The 17,338-nt window shown below is 41.0% G+C and overlaps 1 protein-coding gene across 6 annotated transcripts in view; it reads right to left on the bottom strand.

The window, feature by feature from the left end:
* Positions 1-17,338, bottom strand: part of map7d1a (MAP7 domain containing 1a) — a 91,227-nt gene that overhangs the window by 29,892 nt on the left and 43,997 nt on the right. For 4 of the 6 annotated variants that reach the window (XM_061776691.1, XM_061776685.1, XM_061776688.1 and 1 more), the window contains exons 3-6: positions 15,004-15,072; positions 12,367-12,387; positions 8,301-8,464; positions 3,480-3,585 (exon numbers count right to left, since the gene is read on the bottom strand). In XM_061776691.1, the coding sequence (XP_061632675.1) occupies positions 3,480-3,585; positions 8,301-8,464; positions 12,367-12,387; positions 15,004-15,072 (360 nt within the window). The remainder of the gene's footprint in view (positions 1-3,479; positions 3,586-8,300; positions 8,465-12,366; positions 12,388-15,003; positions 15,073-17,338) is intronic. The other 2 variants (XM_061776686.1, XM_061776689.1) reach the window with 1 other exon arrangement.

Genomic DNA, 17,338 nt, shown 5'->3' with positions numbered 1-17,338 from the left:
AAGCCAAGAGAGCGCCACACATACACACATATACTGTATGTTCACACACACACAGTTGCGAGTGGAAATGTGTCGATTTATTGTATTTTCACATGCTGGAGCAAAAAGCCACTACAGCAGACTCCTGTGCATTGAGAGCGCAGACCTCTACGAAAGCTTATTCATATGTCATCGGTGAAAATTTATGGGTGAAAAGCTACAATTCAGGGAACTAATTCATTACAGTGGAACCTCTAAAGGCAAATGTACAGGGACCTAGACTTACAAGTGACCCACCTTACAATTTTTCAAGGTACTGGTATGAGCCGTCGATCGGCTGATTTTTATTTTATTTTTTTATTTTGAATTACTAGCAAAAAAAATTGTTACGAGCATTAGACGGTGGCAGCGAACCTCACAACAAGCAGCAGACAGTGAACAATTCTTCAAAGAATAGGACAAGTGCTGTTCCTTTACAGTTGAGGTTGACTTTAAAAAAATAAAATAATAAAAATACACGATTTGTATTCAACAAACCAAATAGATTTGTCTTACCAAAATCTCGTAGCTTAATGCTAACAAGTAATGGGAAACACCATAGACAGACTAAAAAAACCGAGCATCTAAATCGTGGTCGTTTTGAAACTTTAAACAACTTTATAATTGAACATGAATGGTGGCAACACATGCAAACAGAACATAGCTAGAGTGTCGTGGAAAAGGATTTGTGTCCTTCTCAAATTTTTTTTGCAGTTTCCCCATTTAATGTTTAAGGTCATCCCAAAAAAAAATATAAAGACAATCAAAATAAACATAAAATGCAGTTTTGGTGCAGTAAATGGTGATTTTATTTATTAAAGAAAAAAAATATTCAAAGCTACCTGGCCCTGTATGGAAAAAGTAACTGCCCCCACTTGTAAAATCATGAATTAACTGTAGCTAATCACACTTTCTGGAAAGTTGAGTTCATTTTCACTGACCACACCCAAGACTGATTACCTCCAGACATACTTAATCAGGAAATCACTTAAATAGAACCTGTTTGACGAAATCAAGCCGGACAAAAGATCTCAAAAAGCTACAGGAAAATGCCACAATCCAATGAAACTCAATAACGGATGAGAAAGAAAATCATTGACATCTATCAGTCTGGAAAGGGTTATACAGCCATTGCTAAAGCTTTAGGACACTAACAAACCACAGTGAGAGCCATTATACACAAATGGAGAGAACATGGATGGAACAGTGGCAAACCTTCCCAGGAGTGGCCGGCCTAAAAAAAAATTACCCAAAGAGCACAATGACGACTCATTCAGGAGGTCACAAACCAACCCAGGACAACATCTAAAGAAGTGCAGGCCTCTCCTGCCGCAGTTAAAGACTCGACAATAAGGAAAAGACTTGGCAAAAGTGGCATCCATGGCAGAGTTCCAAGGTGAAAACCATTGCAGACCAAAGAGAACATCAATGGTTTAACTTTTGGAAAAAAAATCTCAATGATTTCCAAGACTTTTAGGATTATATTCTATTGATTGACAAGACGAAAGTTAAACTTTTTGGAACATTTGTGTCTCGTTACAGCTGCCATAAATGTAACACCGAATTTCAGAAAAATAATATCATGCCAACAGTCCAACGTGTTGGTGTGATAGTCTGAGGTTAGTTTGTTTCTTCAGCACCTGGACGATTTGCCTGTGACTGATGGAACAATGAATTCTGCTCTTCACAAGAAAATCCTGAAGAATTATGTTCGGCCATCAGTTCATGCGCTCAAGCTAAAGCACACTCTGGTTCTGCAGCAGGACTACGATCCAAAACACACGAGCAAGTCAACTTCTGACTTTAAAAAAATTAAATGAAGGTATTGGATTGGCCTAGTCAAAATCCGGACTTGAATCCAATTGAAATGCTGTGGCATGACCCTAAAAGGTATGTTCATGCTAGAAAACTCCTCAGTGTTGCTGAATTAAAACAATTCTGCAACGAAGAGTTGGCCAAAATATCTCCAGAGAGATGTGAAAGACTCATTGCTAGTTTTACAAAACACGTGATTTTACTTGTTGCTGAGGGTGGCCCAACCAGTTTTTAGTTTAGGGGGAAAACTTTCACACAGGTCCAGGTAGCATTTCCAAATTATAATTGCGCGCTCATTGCCAAGGCATGAACACCAGAAGGAGCAGCACAAGGAAAGCATAAAATCATGATGCACACACTGTTTCATTCTTTACATTCTATGTAATTATGTTATTACTGTATGTTCTTATTAAGTACAATACTATTCAGTGCTATTTTTCTGATTAAAAAACATTAATAAAACATAAATAATAAATAAATTCAACTTTTTTGTTGGTGTTTTTAGGTGGACTGGAACAGATTTAAAAAAATGAAATCAATAATGAATTTGCATTCCTTTCAATCGGGTAAAATGATTTGAGATAGAAGTTTTTTGAGTTACGAACGTGGTCATGGGCCAAATTAAAATCATAACTCAAGGCACCATTGTTCCGTTTCACTGGTTGACAATGTTCCCCAAAGGAAAAAATTTAATTGACTTCAGGGGTTCCAAGGCTCAAACTGTGACCATCATAAAACCTTTAACTGACTGTAGGCAGAACCTTGAAAGTTCCACTGTATTCCGATCCAACATTTGTTCTGGATCAAAGATAACTAAACGTGATAAGATTCAATATATGACAACCTGATAAAATGTGACAGAATTTCTGATGGACATTTGAATGTTATAATTGTAATCATGGCTAAATTCACATTGTGGCTCAGATCAGGATTAAACTGAAGATTTGACGTGAATGTTCTTGGAACAGAAAGCCACTAGTACAAATCCACCTTGCTATATCCAAACAATGCCCTGCGATTGACTGGAGACCAGTCCAGGGTGTACCCAACCTCTCACCCAAAAGTCGGCTGGGATCGCCTGCAAATCACCCACGACCCTAACGAGACCAAGTGCTATAGAAAATGGATGTTTGGATAGATATATCGAAAAACCTGACAGGAAATTTCACATAGAACTAACCCAACAATCTCCTTGGCAGAAGTACCACAAGACTATGCAGTGGGCCTTCCAAATTCTGCATCCCCATTTATGACTCGACAAACGTGAGCAGCTTTCCCCAAAAGTCCTTCAGACCACTTAGCCAGCATTTCCTAAATAATACCCTGAACTCCAAGCAATTCCAAAATCTCCTCTGTAAGCTCATTTCCTGTCATCATGGCACACAGGCGGTGAGGTTGATTGTCGGTTATTCCCCTCTGACAAAAGGCCTAGACGATTACAATCCGTAAAATGGAACTAGTCAATCGGATCATACTGATACGAGATGCAACAGCCATGGCATGCTGCTGCGTCACTCGAAGTCAGACAATTATATGCTTGTAGGCTGCAATTTGTGGAATAAAGCAGCTGAATAGATCGATATAAGACAAACATCCCAAAAAGCACTTCCTATGCACAGGTTCTCTATCCCTCCTCGGATACTTACTCTCCTTCTGGTTGGCATTCTGGTTGCCAGCCCATGACCATCGTTGTTGGCGGATTTCTGCCCAAGTCTTCTTGGCGGAGCGGTGGATGGCTGCCTCATAGCGTTCCTGAAGAGCAAATGAGAACAGATACATCCAGTATGAAGTAAAAATTATTTTTACAGTTCTATTCCTATGGCGGCAGCGAAACCCGGATTTGTACGTGAATCAGAAAGTGGCACAGTGTTTCATTGACCTACGCTAAGTCAGTAATAAAGTTATAATTACAGTACATTTTGGTATGAAAAACACATTAACGGCATACAAGTAAAACAATCAAAATGAAAAAAAACCCCAGTATTTTCAAGAAAAAAGTCATCGAATATTTTTTTATCTAATGAGACTATGGTAGGATTTTTCGCGACGAATGGCCTAGTATTATATATCATAGATCAATTTACACTTTAGACTATGTGAGTTCCAGGATGCGCATGTCACAGAAACAATGAATCCCAAACCGGGAACAATGACACCCTGCAATTTATCATCACGGAATACAGATACAGTAATCCTCCGCTATTTGTTCTTGCATCGCGGTCCCACTATATTGCAGATTTTTATTACAGTAGTTACTCTATTTTTTTATACTGTTTGTACAATATTTTTTGTTATCCATTGCTCTTGCTCTCTCTCAATATATTATGTGTTTATGCCTTTCACAATAGCAAATTATTTAGGACGATATAGTTTCCGAAAATCTATCACGACAAAAACGATAGTATCGTTGTTTTTTATGCCACTGATATAATGATATTTGAGCATAATTGTGCATCCTTTTTTTAAGAACAATTCACTTTTAATTCTAATTCTAAGACTAAAGAACATATCTATATATTCTTCATATCCATATTCTTTCTTTGAATAATTTTGAGTGACACATATTGACGGATTTTTATTTTATTTCAGTTTTGATTTATTCAGTACAATTTGTTAGTACTAAATTGCTAAATGTACAATAATGTAGTGACAGTTTTACGTATTTACAGAATGACACTTTACAAGAAATACCAGGTTATATGGTCCTTTAGCAGAGGTAAAAGTATTTTTTTAAATAAAGTAAAATAGTATAGTGTAATTTTGAGTGCATTGTGCAGATCTTAAAAGTCAAAATCAAAACTCAGCACTCTCAGAATTCATAGGCTACAAAATATGTACTCATGTACACTGTGGTTGTGATTATGTGGGTTTAAGGTGTAGGTGATCATATAGGTGCTCATTAAGGTGAATACATGTACTTTTGTATGTATAGGGAAATAAATGTGTACTACAGGGGTGCACATAACAATTTTGGTCTGGTTCTCAAATGAGCACCAGAAGTTGTTGCTTGGTGCTCTTTTTTCCCATGACCGACCAACCTCAGTGGATGAACTTATGTCCGATTGCAGAGATACGTCCTATTCTTTACTGACTGACTTTTTGTACAGGTCAACAAATAAAACATCTTTTTTGTTTAATTACCTTATAACCATGTTTTTCCTTTTACCGTATTTTCACGACCATAGGGGACACCGTATTAAAAGGCACAGCCTCAGTTACGGGGTCTATTTCTGTATTTAACACATACATAAGGCGCACCATATTATTGGGCGCAGGCATGGTAAAACATACGCTAGCTTAAAACCTACGGTAGCATGTATGCACGCTAAAACAATGTTTTTAACAAGGCAGCGGGAGCAAAACTGAGTTCAGTTGTACTTTATTGAAGCATTTAACAATGTTCTCCATCAAACACGCCAGGCTCCCTCTCGTCATTGTCAGAGTCAGTCTCGTTGCCGGGAGGCTGTTCAGCAATGATGTCGGCTTTCGCGAAAGCTCGGACAAGAGTCAAAGCAGATACCTCAGCCCAGGCATCCAAAATCCATTCACATATGGTGGCATAACTCGCCCGGCGTTGCCTCCCAGTCTTAGTTGCACTTGGTTTTTCAGAGATGGGTGCACATGGAGTCACAGATCAACATGGATGGTGACGCGTGGAAAAAAACATCCGGTCTCTTTACGTACACCTCACTCAGCCACTCTCTCATTTTCTCCTCGTCCATCCAGCCCTTTTGATTGGCCTTAACGATGACTTCGGCTGGAAACTTTTCTTTAGGCAGCGTCTTCTTCTTAAAAATCACCATCGGTGGCAGTTTCTGTCCATTACCATGGCAACCAAGCACAACAGTAAAAGCCGACTTCTCGTGCTCCGTTGTGCGTATCGCTACCGTGGTGGTCCCCTTCTTCTCTACAGTGTGGTTCACCGGGATGTCAAAACTGAGCGGCACCTCGTCCATGTTGGTAATGTGGTTGGGCTGGATGTGTTAGTCGGCAATCTTTTTACTGCAGTAGGAGCGGAAGATGGCCGGCTTTTCCTTGTAATCCGCCAGAAGTTGCTGCTCAACGGTAGTCCTTGCCCGGGTGGATAGATGGCGCCATTTCATAAAACAAAAGCACCAAGACGGACCGCCTTGAAAATGTTCGATTTTCTGAAAGCGTTCTTGCCCTCAGGTGAATGGTGACTGTAGAGACGCTTCTCCCGGCTGTTCTTTGCTCATTAATCCATTGCTCGAGTTGGTCTTCCAACTCGGGCCACCTCGCCTTGTTTCCGCGGAAACTCATCTTCGTCTTCTTGACTTGGCGAAGCTCGTTTTCCTGCTTCCTCTACTTGCGAACCATGGATTCGTTGATCTTTAATTCTCCCGCGGCTGCTAGAGTCCCATGTTCCTCCACGTAACTGATAGCTTGCAGTTTAAACTGTGCTTTGTCTTACCAAAATCCCGATGTTGTTTTGCACAATGCCCTCCCCGGCACTATATACCTACTGGGGGCGTGCCTTTAGCGTCCTCCTTCACGCGCACCCTTCCCCCTTTACGTCTGCATGCTGTCCTCAGTCACATCCGCCTTTCCTCTATATAAGCAGCGTGTCGGCAGGAAATGCTCACAGTCAGTCAAGCGGAGCGCTCATCAAAGTCACACAACAACATTTACAGATCTTGGAACTCGGTGCACACATAAGGCGTGCCGCATTATAAGGCGCCCCGTCCATTTTGGAGAAAATTTAAGACTTTTAAGTGCGCCTTATGGTCGTGAAAATACGGTAGGTCATTTTGCATGCGGTTTATGTTTTATTACTGTAAGCCAGCTCACAGCTCTTAAAAAGCTTGTACATACATACCTATAGCAATTTACATTCCTTTAGACATATTGTATGTTGTCTCATGCTGTATATACCGGTAAATATAGATATATACTAATTTTATGGCAAAACGGGGAGGGCTATGGTTGTGCCAGCCCGCACTGCCATTGGCAATGATGAGGAGGATGTTCATAGGGGTGGGGGTCGAGGGAGCGCCATCGGAGGGTCTCACATAGGGCGCCATTGAGGGGTCTCACATTGGGGTCATGCAAGCTAGCACTGCCCCTGACATGGAGTATGGGACTGCGCGATTAGCTGATTCGGCACACTTCTCTAAGGCAGATGACATCATTAACAAACAACATTAACATTATCGCGATTGGTTGGTAGAGTCCAAATCCTATATCAGCCAATCACTTGCCATGGTAGTTAAGAGGCCAAGCACGTGATAGTCACTCGCATGTCGCAATTGGCAGATTTGAGACTGTATCTGGATCATGAAGTATTTTATTTGTACAGATAGGAAGGTCTGTGACACATGGTGGCAACAGATGACTTAAAACTGTACAGGTAATTACAGTGACATTTATTGAGGTGATATGTTTATTTTAGGTCAGGAATTTACAAACATTTTCCTCCCTGAGCTGTTTACAGATATAGATAAATCATAGGTTTTAAGGGCCTTTTTAATTCTTGCACTTCAATTTATTAAACACGGTACCACCAATCCATCAAGCAATTATATAATGTTAATATAAAATAGGTATCACAGCTTTCTGTTAAAGGTAAAAAGTAGGGTTGCATGATATTGGAAAAACTATTTTTTAAACCTGTGATGTGAAATAATACAGGATCAGTGTTGTGAAAGTTCATTTTGTTTGCAAACTAGTTCAAAGTTCAGTTCATTGTTCCAAAAATGAACAAGCTCAGTTCATAATTCAAGATTTTTGAAGTCAATGGTCGCAGGCTTGATGCGGTTTTGCAAGTAAGGGTTATGCCACCAATTATGCTCCTGACTGAGGAGTATCTGCAACATTTGTACAATCAACATTGTCCCAGATTATCGCACTACTCGCTTGAAGTCTTGGCACCCCTTGCACAATGGTCATTGCACCGGACTATTGCAATATTAGTCATTCAAACTGCTGTACTAGAAGACTGCATCTTTTTGCACAATTGTCAAAAAAAATTAAAATAAATGTACCAGCATTACCAGATAACGAGGAACCCGTTATTGCTCAGTGACTGTTTTTTGTCAATGCCTTTATGTCCCAAAAGTATTCTCTGTCAATTGACTGTCTGTTGTCATACTAGAGCGGCTCCAACTACCAGAGACAAATTCCTTGTGTGTTTTTTGGACATACTTGGCAAATAAAGATGATTCTGAAGCTGGAATTCTGAAGTTTTGTCTCATATTCGTCTTTTGATCTGAAACCCAAATGTCTTCAGTATACAACAAAAACATGGGAACTGACCTTGCCGTTCCAATGCTTTTGGAGGGGACTGTACTGTCGGCGACTAAATAAATGATGACAGGAGGCAAATAACTCCAAAGCCATAGTTTTACACCCCAGTGTTAGGTGAAACTTTTATTTATTGAAGCGAATAGCACGCATCTATTTTGAGGACATCACAGTGAACTGAGTACAACCATGAAGGCATCACTTACTTTGTTCTTCTCCAGCTTCTGCTTTTGCCGCTCCTCCAGGGCGGCGCGGCGTTTCTCTGCCAGGACACGTTGTTCTTCCAGTCTCCTGCGCCGCTCCTCCAGCTGCTGCTCCCTTAGCTGTCGCGCCCTTTCCTCTTTCTCCAGCCACTGGCTCTTCTTCGCTGCTGAAGTGAGAAGAAAGAGAAGACGAAGTGAGAAGGTCAGAGGAGCACTGGATGAAAGGAGGCCTTATATGAAAAGTTTTTTTTTTTTTCAAACGTCTTAGCAGTTTTCAATTCAGAGAGACATGAAAGCTGTTCAGAGTACTTAAACTGAAAGCACCTTCTAGAAAGGTCGTTGTGATTCCTTGAAAAGTCAAAAACCTCTCACATTTAAAGGTCTTTGTGTTTGGAAAATAAATCAAATTATACGACAAATGGATGGATATTTGCTACTTCTTGCTGAGTGGTAATCACATCAAACTTCAACTTCAGTAATTCGCACACTTTGAAATGGAAATGGCTCCTTGCACCTTCCCTGCTGTATACACAATGCTCTCTTTTGCTACAAAGACTAGAAAGTAAAACCTCCAAAGCACTTGATGAAACCAAAGCAACTAATTGTAGATTTTGGGATTGAGGTGCTGGATTGTAGCATGAGTATTTTTACCATTTCTGAAAGATTATTCTGAGCATTTATCCTGTGGTTTAGGGTGTTAAGAGTGATTTTTCCTCCCTGATCTGCTCAGAAAAACATTCAGTGCGGACAACTGCAAAGTGTTCTATACACTATATACTGACAATCGGGCCAAATTTCAGGATTTTCCATCAATTTTGATCAAATTCAGCAAAGGTCTCAAAGATTATCCTGAGCAATCATCCTGTGGGTCGGCAAGGTAGCCGACTGGTTAGCACATCTGCCTCACAGTTCTATGGACCTGGGTTCAAATCCGGCCTCGCCTGTGTGGAATTTGCATGGTCTCCCCGTGCCTGCGTTGGTTTTCTCTGGGTATTCTGGTTTCCTCCCACATCCCAAAAACATGCATGGTAGGTTAATTGAAGACTTTAAATTGCCCGTAGATGTGAACGTGAATGCGAATGGTTGTTTGGTTATGTGTGCCCTGCGATTGGCTGGCGAACAGTTCAGGGTGTACCCCGCCTCTTATCCGGAGATAGCTGGGATAGGCTCCAGCACACCCGCCACCCCAGTGAGAATAAGCGGTACGGAAAATGAATGAATGAATGATCCTGTGGTGTGTGGTGTTCAGAGTGATTTTTCCTCCATGATCTGCTCAGCAAGACAACGCCGATAATCAAGAATTTTAAACCCGTTCAATATTTCTGATCTCAAATCCTTATGTGATGCACGCGATTGGTCTGTGTATTTCCTGTGTATACATTGAGTAATGTAATGACCAGAAAAGCTGTTAGATAAATTACAGGCATCCGTCATACGGATAGAACTGGGTCTGAATGTGGACAGGAGTCCAGTTATTGAGCACCTGTGCTTTAGTGCAAAATGGTAGTGCAAAATGGCTTTAGGGCAAAGGTTTAATATTACACTCCGGAGTGTCAACATGTTGTCCAATGGTAGATTTGAGCTCATCAGCTTCAAAATTGCCATAATGAATGTGTGTTTTAGGGCCTAAAACAAAAACTTAAAAAAAGGGCTACCTGACAGGGATCAATGCTGCGAAGTACAATGAGGATTTAGCAAAGTGAAGCCATTAAATAATTATAAGCAGCAGTCCGTTCTTAAGTGTCTGACATGAAGCATTGATGACATCTGCGAGACAAGGTTTCTAGGGAGCTAACTTCTGCGCACGACAACAAAGACCCAACATGAAATACCTAAGTCTTCTTGGGCGAGACCTCTCTTTAAGATGATAGTGTAAACACAAGCTTTTGAATGATCTCTTCTTTTATCCAAGTCTGACTGAAGGTATTAGATGGGTCCCATCTGGCATTCCCTGGACTGCTGATCCCCCAATTACATTGATCCACACAGCATTCAAACTCAACACAGCTGGATTAGACCACAAGACATTACTGAATGTAGCAGTCTAAGGAATCGTGCTTCGACACAGTTAAGGCAGAGTTTAAATGGAATTTGCCTTTGAGATATTATGAGTATAATACATGTATAAAGCCACATCAAACTAAAACTCCCTTACAAGCCCCCAGCTGGCCTACACTCACACTGTTCACCAGTTCAATGGTACCAGGATTCAGCACGGCTGACCCTCATCCCTTTGCCCCCTTCACTCATCGGCTGAAGTCGTTTTATTACACAGATTAGAGGTAACCATTAATCCATCATTTGGGTGGCCAATTCTACTGTGCAGAAGCCCAGCTCTTGTGGTGGGGGGTGAGGTGTGTGTGTGTGTGTGTGTGTGGGGGGGGTCAGAGAGGTGTACCATGCTTGAGCGGACGATCATCATATCATTTAGGTGACTGAAAAGATTTTCATCTGTGACATTTGAGGGTTTTTTTTGTGTTTTTGTAATGGAACAACTGGAAGTTCAAAATCCAACCACCAAGCCACTGTGACCCACTTTGGGATTTCCCATAAAAGGCCACGATTTAATTGGGGTAGTTATTTTTGTAACGTCATCTCACAGAAATTAATTTAGCAGTTAGATGAAATCAGTCTGTAGCTAAATGGAAAGGCATATGGATGTTCATAATGAGGAAGGCTTAAATAATAACAACAACAACAATAATAATAGTTACTATTATTATTATTCATTCATTCATTCATCTTCCACATCGCTTATCCTCACTAGGGTCGCGGGCGTGCTGGAGGCTATCCAGCTGACTCTGAAGATAGCTGGGATAGCCTCCAGCACGCCCGCGACCTTAGTGAGGATAAGCGGTACGGAAAATGAATGAATGAATGGATAGATAGATAGATAGATAGATAGGTAGATAGGTAGATAGATAGGTAGGTAGGTAGGTAGGTAGGTAGACAGACAGACAGACAGACAGTGCCGTCCAAAAGTAAAAGGTCAATTCCTTTGTTTTTGTTGTATACTGAAGACATTTGGCATAACCCTTACTTGCAATAACTACATCAAGCCTGCGATCCATTGACTTCAGACTGTTGCATTCTTCGTTTGAAATGATATTCCAGGCCTTTACTGCAGCCTCTTTCAGTTCTTGTTTGTTTCTGGGGGTTTCTCCCTTCAGTCTCCTCTTCAAGAGGTAAAATGGATGCTCTATTGGGTTAAGGTCCAGTGATTGACTTGGTCAGTCTAAGACCTTCCACTTTTTCCCCCTGATGAAGTCCTATGTTATGTTGGAAGTGTGTTTTGGGTCATTGTCTTGTTGCATAATGAAGCTTCATCCGATTAGTTTGGATGCATTTTTCTGTATGTATGTATGTGTACATGTATGTATAACTATATACATAGGCTTTGGATGAAAATTTTAATGCATGCTCTTTTTTTAAATGTATAGTTGAGGTATCGGATCGGGACTTGGCAGATCCTTAAATTCAAAGACTCAGGTGCAATAAAATATGATCGGGACATCCCTGATAATAATAATAATACATTTTATTTATAGGCGCCTTTCAGGCCACTAAATGTCACCCTACAAACATAGAAAGAGATTAAGATCCTGGCCGCATCAGAGTAACTGAAGACCCGGCATTTATCTGCCTCACACACAGGCGGCGTTTCTACAGTACTTCAGAATTATTGCCAGGTCATGTTCTGTATGAACAGCAGTGACACAGAAAAAAAGGCACAAAAATGGCAACTTTGAACAGGCAGTGTGAAATTTGAAGGGATATATGAATGAAACAGTTGGAGGGCCGGGCAATATGACCAGAACTAAGAAATGAGAGACTAATTATTTGAGAGAAAATGAGTCTGAATACAGTAAGATGCATTGTAACACTATATCTGAATTTGGTTCAGTGACTGCTAAATTTACTGTTGTAAGAAGGGTGGTTTTGGTGTATTGCCCAGCAACCTCCATATAATATCAACTTGAACTGAGTTACATGGAACCAAATGAGCAGGATGACCAATGAAGTCTTAGGACGACTACCACCAGCACATACACAAAGGTGAGTAACTTACCTTGAAGCTTGCTGAGCTCTTCTGCAGAGGGGAGGGAAGGTGGGTGAGAGAGAAAACAAGCAGCTGTCAATCATGCAAAGCAGTGCACTGTGTGTTACTCAGGCAAGTGATGTAAAATAAAGTAAAATCCACAATTTTTAAAGCGGATGTATTATGGAAATTTACTTTTCAATGTTTTGTTTACAAATAGTTGGGTCTTTGGCGTGCCTGCCCAACCATCAGGTAAAGTACGAAGTTTTTCTGCCCACGACTTGATCAGCTATTTTGGCTAAAGATCCAGAGCCACTTTCAAGGTCAGAATAAACTCTTAAACACTATTGTACAGAAACATCCACATCCCCGACAGGTGCGACACCTCTGCTATCATGTCGAAGCTAAAAAGATAAGCAGAGCTGCATTGTGTTTTGTTGGCCGCACAGGTTAGCGTTAGCTAACATCGTTAGATTCTGATAAGCAACACATACTTCACTGGTCGGTGAAGCTGTTGGTGCAGTGGTGGTATATTTGTGCTTGGTGGTTTGTCCATGTGCCACATACACACAGTGTATTGTATGAACCGCTGCCTCCATGAGTGAAAATGCTTTTCTTGTCTTTACAGGTGGTCGGTCGTTTTTCCCCACACTTTGCTCCCACTAGTAGAAGCTACTTGCCTGGGATAAAGACTGAGCCCTGATGCAAATAGCAGAAAACTGCAAGTAACACATCACCTTTCTTCTTAAAAATGGGCACCAGCACACTTTCCTCCATTCCTCAGGCATCTTCTCACCCTCTAGAATTCTGTTGAACAAACTGGTCAAAAACTCCACAGCCACCTCTCCTAGAGGCTTTCATACCTCCATAGGTATGTCATCAGGACCAACTGCCTTTCCATTTTTCATCCTCTTTAGAGCCTTTCTAACTTCACCCTTACTAATCATTGCTACTTCCTGGTCCACCACACTTGCATCTTGTACTCTTCTTTCTCTCTGATTTTCCTCATTCATCATCTCCTCAAAGTATTCTTTCCATCTATCCAGCACACTACTGGCACCAGTCAACACATCCTCTATCCTTAATCACCATAATCTGCTGCACATCCTTCACCTCTCTATCCCTCTGTCTGGCCAACATGTCCATTAAAATCTGCACCAATCACGACTCTCTCTCTGTCTGGGATACTTCACCCAGCTCCTTGCAGAATTTCTCTTTCACCTCTAGGTCACATCCTACCTGTGGGGCATAGACACTAATTACATCATATAAAACCCCCTCAATTTCAAGTTTTCAGCCTCATCACTCGATCTGATACTCTTTTCACCGCCAAGACATTCTAAGTTAACTCTTGCTTTAAAGTCACCCCTACTCAATTTCTCTTCCCATCTACACCATAGTAAAATAATTTGAACCTAAACTTCTATCCTTACTGCCTTTCCACCTGGTCTCCTGGACACACAATATATCAACCTTTCTCCTAATCATCATCTCAACCAACTCCCGTGGTTTTCCTGTCATAGTCCCAAAATTCAGTTCTAGGCTCTGTGCTTTCCACTTCTGTTTCTGCCGAAGAATCCGCTTTCCACCTCTCCTTCGTTTTCGACCCACAGTAGCTGAATCTCTACCAGCGCCCTGTAGGTTAACGGCGACGGTGGTGGACGTTGTTAACCCAGGCCACGACCGATCCGGTATGGAATTCTTTGGATGAAGGCTCATACTTGTTTATATTATTATTATTATTTATATTAGTTATAAGCCGGATGCCCTTCCTGATGCAACCCTCTGCATTTATCCGGGCTTGGGACCGGCCTACAGTTTGACTGGCTTGTGCATTTTTCAAAACATGCAGTACTTTTGACTTTACAACTTTTTGACCCCGCGTGAGGATAAGTGGTACAGAAAATGGATGGATGGATTTTATTAATGAAGAACTTAACTGTTTACAGTATGAATCCCGTGGCAGTATGACGTGAATTAGGAAGCTGAGCTGACGCCGTCTTATAATAATGGTGGACCTGAGACTTAACATTTGCATATATATCCTTCTTTGTTTCACAAATATCATTTAAATAACTTTAAAACTGTAAAATCGTGGACAAAGAAGTCAACGCAGTTAAGTTACACATGGGGGGGACTCGCCGTGCTCGGCGCTGCAGCTTTGGTTCACTTTCCTTCCTGTTATAGTCTTTTTGCGGTGTAATCCTAACCTCAAAAGGTCCTGACGACTGTATGTAGGCTTTACCCAACAAGGAGTGGTGTTTCCAAGAGAAAATACACACAAATACAAACAAAAACAGCACCAAGTGTGCTGTGACGAAACGCCATTATGCCGACTGAAGCAGCATCACAGACGTGGGGAAGGAACAATCCTGTCTGGAATATCGATGATGCTGATACCAGAAGATCGAGTCACAAAATTAAATATTGATACTTTTGATACTTCACTCGTTTGAGGGACTGTATTTTCAGTATCGTATCAGAAAGGAAATCGGTGGTATGGATCATTAGCAGAGGGAACAAAAGGAGCACATCACAGCACAATTTCTGCACAGCAAAAGCCAACATTTATTTGTGGAGGCCAAAATTTAATTGTGGTGGCACCCACCGCTAGGGGGTGCGCTTGTCCTATATAATGCTCTTTTTAGCGTCTTTGTTTCTACTTACCGAGATATTTGGCTTTTTCCTCTCGCCTCTCCTTGGCCAGCTGCTGCCTCTCCTCCGACTTCACCATGTCTGATGTGAGAAACACAAGACAGAAACTGCGTTTGATGGAGACATTCATAGCAGGGATGCGACGTGCTAACCACTAGATTACTGTGCGTAACAATCAGTGGCATGTGGGCAATATATGGCCCGCCAGAGCAATTTCGTATGTCCCTCTGAGGACATAAAACTGAAATGACACTTCCTTGATAGACTAGTGAGGCTGATTAAATAGCATGAAGATGGGCGGATGTGTTCTTGGCATGTACTGTCGGCGGTGAGGGGCTGTTTATCTTCACTATGGAGGAATGCAAGTCTCACGGTAATGACAGGACTGAAATGTTGTTTTTTTCAAATCACAGCTGTCAGTCAGGTCATGACAGTGTGTATCTATAGAAGGTGAGAATACCTGCAAATCAACACAATAATGGCTGCACAGGAAGAACATGAACGTTGTGGAATGGCCCAGCCATAGCCCAGACCTAAATCCGGTTCAAAATCTATGGAGTGGCCAGAGGAGGGCTGTAATGAAAGTGATACACTCCCGATTTGACAGGTTTAGACCGTGGTCAAGATGTGCTATGCTGATAGACTCCTGCCAAAAAGGCTCAACAAGGTCATAAAAGTAAAAAAAGGTGTGCATTTAATGTGTGTGTGTGTGTGTGTGTATATATATATATATATATATATATACACACACACACACACACACACACACACAACAGACTTTTTTTTCATTTTTCTCGTTATTTCCGGCAGCACGGTGACCGACTGGTTAGTACATCTGCCTCACAGTTCTGAGGACCGGGGTTCAAATCCCGGCCCCACCTGTGTGGAGTTTGCATGTTCTTCCCGTACCTGGGTGGGTTTTCTCCAGGCACTCCGGTTTCCTCCCACATCCCAAAAACATGCGTGGTAGGTTGATTGAAGACTCTAAATTGCCCGTAGGTGTGAATGTGAGTGCGAATGGTTGTTTGTTTCTATGTGCCCTGCAATTGGCTGGCTGTTCAGGATGTACCCCGCCTCCCGCCGAAGATAGCTGGGATAGGCTCCAGCAGCCCGCGACCCGAGTGAGGATAACCGATAAAGAAAATGGATGGATGGATAGTTATAGAAAAAAAAGTTGTACATTTTTTACCATTACCCCCTAACAGATTTTGGTCTTTTTCAGGTAAATTCCACAGGTCATAGGTTACACAATTTTTTTTTTAAACATTTCTGAAACAATTTATTAGGGTATTGTATTTATTTATTGCTCTATAGTTTTCTTTTTTTTTTGGTCACTTTTTCTGGATATTTCAAATTTTAATAATTTTTATTTGTGTTAATAATTTGACCAGTACACTTTTTTTCTTTAATTTAATTGCACAAGCTGGAACATTATTCCTTTTTAAAATTATCTATTACGGTGTTTTCCTTTTTTCTTCTTTTTTCTAGGTATTTAAGATTTTAATGCAATTTATATCCACCTTAAAAATATTTGAAGACATTCCTGCATATATCAATCCACCCATCCATTTTCTTCCACTTATCTTCGGTTGGGTCGCGGGGGCAGTAGCTTAGTCCAGGGCCTACTTCGGGTGGGACATGCCCGAAACACCTCACAAATTGTGGTGTTCCTGCATATAATAAGCCTTTTTAAATAGAAGCCCCAACATGTGGAACTACTACAAAAAGAAGCCTGTGTTCCAGCTGTATGTGGGTTTTTGTTATGACAGTAGTGCAACTACAGTATGTGACAAAAATATAATAACATGATTTTAAAATGGGAGAATATGTGAAGCCCAGGCAGTGGCATTGACTTCTAGTTAGTAATGTTAATCATTGGTTGTCACGTGTTATTAAATGTAGAGAAAATGACTGATTTTATATTTTCAGTGCTTAATACCAAATCCATACTTCATTTGCATAGAATATGAAAATGTGCGCATGCCAGCTGTATTCACATTCAATTTTCCTGAGTTATCAGTTAGCAGAAGACCACAGGGTATTTCCCTTTCACTGGGAGATCCCCTATCTCATCTCACAGTCCAGATGTTTCACATCAACTGGAAAGCAACATCTGCCCCATCTAACAGGGAGAAGTGTCAACTGTAAACAATATGCCAGGGAGATGACCCAGTTTGATATTTATAGGACTGTGGTAATCCCACGTATTCCCAGTGAGGTGCTACATGTACGTGTATCATAACATCACATCCACTATGAGAAATTACAGGTACTGTAGTTGGAGCTTTTGGTCTTCATGCAATTTTCACTCTTCTTATTTGACATTTCATAGCCACCATTTTCTATA

This window comes from Phyllopteryx taeniolatus, chromosome 6 (assembly GCF_024500385.1).
Source record: "Phyllopteryx taeniolatus isolate TA_2022b chromosome 6, UOR_Ptae_1.2, whole genome shotgun sequence".
Lineage (NCBI taxonomy): Eukaryota > Metazoa > Chordata > Actinopteri > Syngnathiformes > Syngnathidae > Phyllopteryx > Phyllopteryx taeniolatus.
The sequence above is the reverse complement of the archived record's forward strand: the minus strand, read 5'-3'. Positions and strand labels throughout refer to the sequence as shown.